The sequence below is a fragment of the Pinus tabuliformis genome, chromosome 5_1 (assembly GCF_031772625.1).
Source record: "Pinus tabuliformis cultivar Carrire ecotype Pingquan chromosome 5_1, CPIR1, whole genome shotgun sequence".
In the NCBI taxonomy this organism is placed as follows: Eukaryota; Viridiplantae; Streptophyta; class Pinopsida; order Pinales; family Pinaceae; genus Pinus; species Pinus tabuliformis.
Genome location: NC_142305.1, coordinates 826,823,883 through 826,834,494, shown reverse-complemented (window position 1 = coordinate 826,834,494; position 10,612 = coordinate 826,823,883). Strand labels below are relative to the sequence as shown.

General features: G+C 39.4%; 1 protein-coding gene across 3 annotated transcripts in view; it reads right to left on the bottom strand.

Moving 5' to 3' along the window:
* Positions 1 to 4,115: 4,115 nt before the first annotated feature.
* LOC149167457 (uncharacterized) overlaps positions 4,116 to 10,612 on the bottom strand; it is a 344,481-nt gene continuing 337,984 nt past the window's right edge. For 2 of the 3 annotated variants that reach the window (XM_089432997.1, XM_089432998.1), the window contains one exon: positions 4,555 to 5,012. In XM_089432997.1, the coding sequence (XP_089289123.1) occupies positions 4,926 to 5,012 (87 nt within the window). In that variant the 3' untranslated portion in view covers positions 4,555 to 4,925. The other variant, XR_016260931.1, reaches the window with a different exon arrangement.

The following is a 10,612-nucleotide window of genomic DNA, read 5'->3' as shown; positions in this document are numbered from 1 at the left end:
ATCTGGTCTGACATCACTACCATATAACTTCTGAAAGTTAAGATCCTCGAGGTAGTCACAGGCTTGTAGTTTATCATTCCACATCTGGAATCCAACTCCCTCTTACTTCTGCAAATGAAAGGGTCTGCACCTGTCAGAAATAGGTCGTCCTCATAAGGTGCCAGTATGAGAGGTCTATCATTCACAACCTTCGGGTAATGGTTTGGATCGGTTTCACTCCTAGTGAATCTCAGCTTCATCTGGAAGCTACCAATCCTCTCATACTACGCCCAGGGAGTTTTGCTTCAAGCCATAGAGGGTTTTCTTCCACCTGCATACGTGAGATTCCTGATCATCAATCTCAAACCCCTCAGGTTGTTCCAAACCTGTGGACCTACTACATGAGGAGAATGGTCCCCTTGTAAGATTTTCCTTCAGTACATCTTAGACATATACTTTCATGCTCTTTTTGAATTCAGGCATCCCTGTCACCATCTAACTCAGAGACCTTCGGTGCTATGTGTCAATGGACATGGTCCCCAGTGGACTTCCTGCAACTTGATACAACCCTGAACTCAAAAACATCTTTGAAAATTCTATTTTCAAACATGTACCTTTCCATCGATGAGTGCCACCCTGTAACCATTGACTTCCATCGCTGAAATGGACACCAAGTTCTTCTTACAATCAGGTACATAAAAGAGATTATGTAAATGAATCGAGTTACCCTCATTCAATTGAGTAACATTCCCTACACCCTTTCCAGGATAGGTGGCATCAGCTCCAAGTATAATCCCACGATTGTTTCCATCTCTACCAAATTAGAGAGTGCACCCTTCTATCTGATCAAGTGCCTTGAAGCACTACAATCAATAAGCCAGATCCCCAAAGAATCAGAAAGAGAGGCCAATACAAGATAACGCTTCTTTATCTTATCAGAAACAACATTTGATTCTTCATATCTGGGGTTCCTTGCTTTCTTTGAAGAGTCGATCATTTCCTTGATGACCTGCATTACCTGTCATTGCTTTGATCATTGAAGATGTCCCTGGAATGATTGTTATATTCATCAAGAGACGTGTCTCTATCATTCAGACACTCCTTCGCATAATCGCCGAACTTATTGCAATCAAGGCATCCGCCTTTCCTTCCACCCTTAGATCCGAACTTCCCAATGAAGTGATCTTTAGGTAGGCCATCAGAATCTTCCGCTGCGCCATTTTGATAATATTCTCTGCTTCGACTTCACCCTCGGTGAATTTGAAGAGGGATGTGGAATCCACTGATCCTTTTGTCCTTTCCCAACTGTCTTCAATGATTGCTCTTTCATTCTTGCTTGGGCATTGTCTTCACCTCGGCTCTAATACCATGTTAATTTTAGGTATGTTCTATGCTTAAAGCAATTTATTTCAATTTTCATAGTTAGCTCAATATCTTTTCCAGATTAGCAATCACATCAGCATTAAAGTAAACTGCAGATAGAACATAAACATAAATCGCAGAAGACAATCCAAGACAAGAGGACACAAGATGTGGTGCTAGCCAGGGACAAACCCCAATGTGGGGAAACGCTTGCCCAATTCTTATTATGTGTTCCTCAATAATTCCGCAGAGAGAAAGAGATAGTACGTTTACAACAGAAGTCAACACTTTGACTTATCTAGATAAGAGCATAGATCATCTCTAAGAAGATGATACATGAGATCAGTTGAAGACATGTTGCTTCAACTGTTTCTCCAAGGTGACTCCTTCACCTATCGTTGTGTTGCATTTCGTCATCATGCTGCACCTCACTGCGTTGCACCATGCTGCACCCATCATCACTATGCCACATCTCATCACACTTCATTAATCATGACTGTACCCATCACTGTACTGCATTATGTGCCATTGTTGCACCATGTTGCCATCCTGACCTATGTGTTGGCTGCACCTTGCTTGCTTGTTGTCCCTTGCTTGCTTGTTGTCCTTAGCATGCTTGTTGTTGCATGCTAGTTGTTCCTTGCATGCTAGATGTAACATTGCATGCTTGGTGTATTTGCTGCTAAGTACCATACAACTGTCCCAATGTTAGTTAGTTGTATCTTGCACGTTGCTCTCCTTCGGAGACAAATGCTTCGGTTGTTCCGGCAGTTTCAGACAATTCTAGCAGTTTCGGCTGTTCCCGACAATCCCGGCAGTTCCGACTATTCCCGGCAGTTCCGACAATTCCGGCTGTTCCCTGCAGTTCCGGCAATTCCAACTTTTCTGACAGTTCCGGCTTTTTTGGCTTTTCCGACAGTTCTGACTTTTCCGGCTTTTCCGACAGTTCTGACTTTTTCGGCAGTTCCGGCTTTTCCCAGTTCTGGCAGTTCCAGCTTTTCCGACTTTTGTAGCAGTTCCAACTTTTCCGGCTTTTCCGGCAGTTCCGACTTTTCCAGCAGTTCCGGCTTTTCCAACAGTTCCAGCTTTTCCGGCTTTTCCAGTAGTTCCGGCGTTTCCGACAGTTCCGGATTTTTCGACAGTGCCGACGTTTCCGACTTTTCCGGCTTTTCCGACAGTTCTGGCTTTTCTGGCAGTTCCGGCTTTTCTGGATTTTCTAGCAATTCCGGCTTTTCCAGCTTTTCCGGCAGTTCTGGCTTTTCCGGTAATTCCGGCTTTTCTGGCAGTTCCGGCTTTTTCGGCAGTTCCAGTGTTTCCGGCTTTTCTGGCTTTTCCGACAATTTTGGCTTTTCTGGCTTTTCCGACTTTTCCTGCAGTTCCATCGTTTCCAACAATTCCGACTTTTCTGTCAGTTTCGGCTTTTCCATCGGTTCTGGCTTTTCCGTTGGTTTTGGCTTTTCCAGATTTTCCAGCAGTTCCAGCTTTTCTAGCAATTCCGGCTTTTTCGATAGTTCTAGCTTTTCTGGCTTTTCCGGCTTTCTGCCCTCTAGATAAGGGCACGTTATCCCTTAGGATCTCTCCTCCTACTAAAACCCAAAGACAAGTAGAGAGAGGAAGAGATCCCAAGTGTGTGTTGAAATGACTTGAAGGCCACCTCTATTTGTACTAAAACATTGAGCACATGTGGGGTTGTTGGCTGACCTTGACGAATTGTCTTATAACACAAATAAATTCATAACTCCATGAATATTTATCGGAATCGGATGATCTTTAGATCAATCCTACACCTCTCGATGAGAGGGATCCAAGAAAAATATCAGCTGCCGTAAATAAGATGACCCACATGGAGTTTGGCCTTAGTTGCCAATTTTAACAAGGAGGCATTCTACAAGTGCGGAGGAGTCAATAGCTCCTTCCAATTCTATTAGCAGACCCATGTGGCTTGAGAAAACATTGAGGGATGCTCATGAGCATGTGGAGGCTCTTAGGAGCAAATTCAAGGAGGGGAATCCTTTGAAGAATTTTCTGAACAACAAGGCACTAATGAGTAGCATCATTGAAGTACAATGCATGGGGCATTGTGCCAAGATTGGAGGGTAAGCCAACAGGGGATTCTTCCAAAATTATCTTCCTCACTAAGAGGGAGTGTTAATGATAGCAAAATCAAACAAGTACTTTTGCATAGATCTGAGTGTCTAGACATGTGGAATTGTCCAAAAGGACCCTTAACCTTAGCAATCACTCTAATTAGAGGAATTATTAAAGTAATTGATTTTTATATGAAAAAACAAGTTAATTTAATGAAATGTAAAAGTTATTTGCATTAGTGAATTAAATGAATCTAAACTGTTGATCTCAAGTGAAGTTGAGATATAATCTCAACCATTAACCGCTTTGGAGATTAGGGTTGTATATTTGATAAATAACTGAAACATATACAAAGAAGGCTGGGCTAAAGGAAAAGATACATCAAGTAAGCATAAGATAGTGAAATAGTGAGATCTCAGTGATTGGGTGGAGAAGGACATTCATCCAAGTGCGCAAAGTCCAAAGAAGAAGCAGGGGAAGTAAGGGTGAAGGATCCAGAGCAGCCAGCAAGATCAAAGGACAGGTTTGGGAGGGTTTGATCAACTAATCTCTAGGATTTGTTGTTTGTATTTTTCCTCGGAGGGCCATTTTCCCAGGAAGGGAGCCCTTGCATGTTAAAGATTACATTAATGAAAGAGCAGATTTGAAGGGAAGAAATTTATGTGTACATGGGTATGAGATCGATGTCATTATTTTGCTTCCGTTGTTATCTTTTTAATTATGTGTTAAAATTCCAGAAGTGCTTTTATTCAGTAGATCTGCAATAAAAAATAATTTACAGCGAAGTATTTGCTAGAGAATAATTAGCCAGTAGCTGAGGTTACTAAAATTTAACACTAATTGCCTATGTACATATCACCACTGCTGTCTTGGTCACTTTTTTGAAGATTATTTGAGATCAGAAAGTTCTCTTCCCATCTCTACCATAAGAGCATCTGACCTGACCATTCAAAAAACTAATTCATGTTTTACTTTTACTTTCACCTCTACAACTTGGATCCATTAAAATAGCATAACCATACATTTATGTCATCAGATTATGTGGACTGGTAGTTGTCAGCAATAGACTCAAAAATTGAGTAAATAGCTTCTTAATGGAAAACTTACTCCAGAGAACGAAGTTACTGTAATAAGAATAATACTGAGTGAAAATTGGAATTAGTTACATGGTATACATCGGTAAAGCAGCACTTAAATAAAAAGCATATGACATAAACAATGATAATTCGCAGCTAATTTAGTCAGAAACTGATGAATTGATTCAAGTCTGAAACAAATGAATCGATTGAATAGCCAACCTGCAATTGAAAAATGAGCAAAATGATATCGTCTTGTACAAGTACACCATCTCTGTACATTAATGATTATGGACATAATGGATGCCCAAAGTTTACTTCCATCCTCTCCAACTACGCTCGAGCATCATATTGATTTTTCCAATACAAATTAAGAAGCTCAACGGGCTTGCTGATTCGTATTAGCACCAACTACTCTAGTTACGCTTTAGACTGCTTGCTTAAGGACGGTGGTGTTTCCTCTGATCTGTGATGAAATAATTTCGCCATAAACCTGCGTTCACAATCCTGAGAAAAGAAAATGCTTGTCAAACTTGGCCACTAGACCTGTTAATCTCATTGTGTTATTAAAAACTGAATACTTGCAAAACAAGGTGGAAAAAAACATGAAAGAGCTAAAATGAAATAAATGCAGGAAATAAATTTTCTACACGAGGTTCTTTTTTATTCAGAGTGAAATTAGTCGCTAGTGACACTAATATCTGTTGAATTTTTGGGTAGCTGTGGAAGGTATTCCCCAGCTACATTAGCCCACAAAACCAAAATGAAAGTTGAAATTAAAAAATTTTCAAGTCGGCTTTAAAAGATAAATTTAAATTTAATTTGCCTCCAAAAAGGCAAGTTGGACCAGCTTTATGACCCACCTCTTGGGGCACCTTGGAACACTATAAAAAGGGCATTAGCCCTTCTCATTTGAGCCATCATCTTCAACAATTTCAGATCACCAGCTATCTGTTCACATGTGTGAGAAAGGAGACCATCTGAGGCAGAATTTGAAGGATGAATTATCTTTGTTCTGAGGTAGAATTTGAAGGACGATTTATCTGTTTGTATAGATCTGCTGTTTGTGTATCTGTTCTGAGAGAGCCAAAACCCTAGAGGAGGCCGGGAGCTTCAGTTTTGCGTCTGAGGAGGGCCGAAGCCCTAAAATGCTGTTGCATGAGGCCTCAGGACCAAACGCATGAACTTAAGAGAGGGCCGCAGACAGAAGAAGGGCTGTGACCTTGGGAGTATGTTGTTCATGGAAGAAGGGTTGGTTAAACCCTTGGAATTTCCAGGTTATCCTATAAATCTCAGAATGCACTTTTGATGAATTGAAAAATTTCTCCTAAGAAAAGATTGTTGGGTTTTTCCATAGTTAGGGTTTTCCCAGGGTAAAAATTTGTGTCTCGTGTTTGGCTGTCTCTTCATGATTCTACCGTCATTATTGTTTTACAGTTTAGATTTTCTATGTATAATTGTTTAATGATTAATGTGACAGAAGAAAAATTAATTAAGAAATTATTCTTAGTAATTATCAGACTAGAAGATCATGAAAACTAAACAATATCTTTTATTTCTAAGTAGACTTCTTTGAAAACAGAATGAAATTAGTTACTAGTGATACTAGAATCTTTTATTTCTAAGTGTACTTCTTTGAAACCAGAATTAATGCATATTACAGGAAGTTAGAAATTATAACTAATAACCTGGGGAAATCAAATGCTTGGTTTAGTTCAAATTATTCTTGATGATGCTTTGACAATATTGAATACGGGAATGATAAATTTCTGATTACTCCTTTATTCAACCCCAGCAAGGAAAATGTCAATGGTGAGAGTAACTTGCAGTAAAAAAGGAAGATATGTCAATGACGATGTATAGAACTTTTTGATTTCGGTTGAATCTTCTCTTATGATTATCAGTTCATACATCTCCCTTTGGCATGAAGAGCTTATGAATGCAAACTTTATCTTTATTTGGAAAATTTTATGATTTTTTTTCATTGGAAAAAGATACAGTCCCAAGAAACGATAATAGACAGGTATACATGTCACTCATCATCTATGTTGCACGGGGACCTGCCCCCATAAAAAAACCCTGTACCCACCATTTCAGCATTTTGGGGGCTTGAGGAACCTTAGGAAACATCCCCAAACTGCTGAAGGCTTCACTGGGAACTCCGTAACTTGCTCGCCATCCGCAAGACAATCCAGGTAGATTTCAGAGACATTCCAGACAAATTTCAGGGATATTCTTTGCATGTATCTTCAGTTTTGACAGTGGATATTGATGATTGGACAATATAATTACCTTTTCCATCCATATTTTTTGTATTACATTGAATCTAAATCTGCCATACAAGTTGCAGCTCAAAACATGGGCTTTGTATGAAGGGTTTCAATATGGGTTTCTTGTGATTTAACTATTACCTTTACAGCAACATTACAGCAAGCAAAACCTCCATGTCAAAAAGCTAGGAATGCAACATTTCAAAGGGCTGATCCTCGTGGTTATTTCTCTGTTCTTCTCATTTTTGGAGTCATCTTAGCTCTTATATACTGTACAATGTACATGGGTTTCCAAGAGTCATTCAAGTCTACTTCTTCCACCATCCAAACCTCAAGTATTGTGAAAAGTTAAAACAATCAAATAGTAGTGACTCGGATTGGGTGCTAAATGTTTGAATAAATTCCTATTCAATCACATTCTTAATCTGAAATATGAAAATAATCCTTTTAAAGAACCAAAGTGATTTGTGGTGGATTTCAACACAGGTGTAACAATCTGCAGAACCTATTAAGAGAATGTCTTTTAAGTTTCAACATAATCATCATTAACAAGAAATATGAGGAGAAAAGCTGTTATAAAGACAATTAATTGTCTCATAGACCTTAATGCAAAATGAAAATAGTTGCACCTAAGTTTCCTAACACTAAACTGCATTTTGCTCATGTCTAAGGGCGAATAATGGAATGTCATCATTTTTTTTTGAACTGCTCAAGCTTTTCCAGAACTGGCAAGTGTAAGGGTTGTGCATAATACTATATAGTATAGCCAATTATGCTTACAAACAACTACAAATGTTTATGGTGACTTCTAAACTTCAAATCAGTGTTGTTAAAATCGCGATAAAATCGCGATTTTATCGGAAAATCGCGATTTTTTCGCAAATCCGATTTTATCGCGATTTTTATCGATAAAAATCGGCACTTTTTTTTATAGGTGATTTTTTCGAAAAAATCGCGAGTTTTTAAAAAAATCGCGATTTTTTCGAAAAAATCGCGCGCGGGCAGCGGGCGTTTTATATGGAAAATCGATTTTTATTTTATTTCATTGAGCAGTCCGCGCGGAGGAGGAGGAGAAGAAGTGAGGGAGAGGGTTGCCGTCGGATTTGGGAGCGAATCCAAGCGATTTTAGGAGGAATCCAAGCCAAGATCACCAATTTGTCCATAAACCAGGTATGTAGATTAATTTTTTTTTGTTTTGCTTCTATAAAAACTTTGTTTTTCATTGTTTTTAAAGAATTTTTGGAAATTTTTCATTGATTTGGGATGGGTTATTTGTTATGACTATGAGAACCAATTTTTTATTTTTATTTTCTCATTTTCTTTAAACATTGTTTATTTTTTTTGAATTTTCATTGTTTTTTTGCATTTGCCATTGGCATTTGGTTGGGTAACTTGGGTTTAGAAATTGGGATTTTGGAAATAATTAACTTGTAATTTTGCAAATGCTAAATTGTAATTTGTATTATGTAATCCTAAATTCCTATTTCCTAATCCTTATTTTTAATTTTTTCCATAGGTTTGCAAATTCAAAATTCAAAAACAAACATGCCAGGGAAATTGGATCCTTTCTGGGAATATGGTGACCCTAAAACTCCGAATGATAGACAAAACTTGTATTGCAAGTTGTGTGGAAAGGAGATATTCGGGGGGGTGTACAGGTTGAAGTTCCACCTTGCACAAATCCCTGGACGTGATGTGGTGCCCTGTCCTAATACAAATGCTGAAATTATCCGAAAAGCCATGAGAGCATTGGGAGAATTAGAGCACTCTAAAGAGGCCAAAGAAGAACTCAAAAGGCAACTAAAAAGGTCAGTTGAAGGATGTGGGCCAAGTGGCACTGGTTCTACTGCAGCGTCAGTCAATCCGGTAGCTGCATCATCATTTTTTGTTCCTCGAACCACACCTGGTGCACAACCAACTATCGGTTCAATGATGAAAAGAACTGAAAAAGAACAAGCTGACAAGTTGATGACAAAATTTCTCCTCTGGAGTGATATTCCTTTCAGCATTGTAAGGAATAATCCATTTTTCCAACCTACTGTTGATGCTATTGCCAGTGTTGGCTCGGGGTACAAAATCCCTTCTCTTCATGATTTCAGAGGCCGGCTTCTTCAAGATGAAAAGCGTGACTGCACCCAAAGATTGGAGGATTTTAGGGAATCCTGGGCACAAACAGGATGCACTGTTATGTCAGATGGTTGGACTGACCAAAAGGGGAGAACCCTTATAAACTTCTTGGTTAGTTGTCCCAGGGGGACTATGTTTATCAAATCTATTGATGCAACTCATCAAATCAAAGATGCAAAAAATTTATGTGATTTGCTGGATGTGTTTATTTTGGAGGTGGGTGCAGAAAATGTTGTCCAAGTCATAACGGACAACGCTGCAAATTATGTTGCTGCTGGTAGAATGCTTATGGACAGGCATCCTACTTTATTTTGGACACCTTGTGCTGCCCATTGTATTGATTTGATGTTAGAGGACATAGGGAAAATTCCCTTTGTCAAAGAGACTGTTGACTCATCAAAAAGCATCACAAAATTTATTTACAATCACACATCTGTGCTTAGCTTGATGAGAAAATGCACCAACAACAAAGAGTTGGTGCGCCCCGCCATTACACGGTTTGCGACGAGTTTCATATCTCTTCAATCCCTCTTGAAATCTATGTGGGATTTGAAGAGAATGTTTCTTTCAGAGGAGTGGCGTTCTTCGCCAATGAGCCGCAAACCAGAAGGAGAGGCCGTCTGCAGACTTGTTTCATACCAAGAAGACTTCTGGGCGAGAGTGCAGGAGGTGTGCGCTGTCACTGAACCTTTGGTAAAGGTTCTTCGGTTGGTAGATGGTGAGAAGCCCGCAATGGGCTATTTGTATGAAGCCATGGACAGGGCCAAAGAAGCCATTCGGTCCTACTATGATGACAAGGGAGATGATGGGTTCCAGAGACAACTCCTTCTATGGAAGGTCATTGATGAGCGATGGAACAACACACTCCATCGTCCCATTCATGCTGCTGGGCTTTTCCTGAACCCTACATTTTCTTATGCATGTGGGTTTGATTTTGATGCTGAGATCATGGATGGATTATTAACCTGTGTCCAGAAGATGGTGAGAACTCCAGAACAACGTATGGAGATCTCTAAACAAATTGAGACGTATCAGATGTCAGGTGGCACATTTGGCTTTGATATGGCTATCTTTGATAGGACGGCCAAAATGCCAGGTATTTTTTAGTTTGTAACTTTGTTTCAAATTTCATTGTCTCTTCAAATTCCATTTTTTTCTTATGTTTATTTGTAATTTTGTTGTAGCCGCATGGTGGAAGATGTATGGTGGCAGAGTACCCCTTTTGCAAAAGCTTGCCATACGCATCCTCAGCCAAACATGCAGCTCCTCGGGATGTGAGCGCAATTGGAGTGTATTTGAAAAAATACACAACAAGAAGCGCAATAGGTTAACAACTTAACACTTAAACATTTAAAATATTGCAAATTTCCAAATAAATTTTTGAATTCATTAAACAATATTTTTTTTTATAATATTAATTATTAATTATTATTTCATGAACTTTGTACAGGTTGGAGTCCCGTAGACTTAATGACATGGTCTATGTCTACTACAATCTTCGATTGTGGGTGAGGCAACTAGACAAGACACCTGATATGGAAGCCATCTCATTGGATGAGATTGACACCACTGCTGAATGGAGGGTTGAGACCGAGAGGCCTCTCATGGATCCCACTGAGGATTGGTTAGTGCAGGATGAGGGGGAGGAGGAGGAGGAGGAGGAGGAGGAGGAGCAGGAGCAGGAGCAGGAGGAGGAGGAGTTGGAGGAGC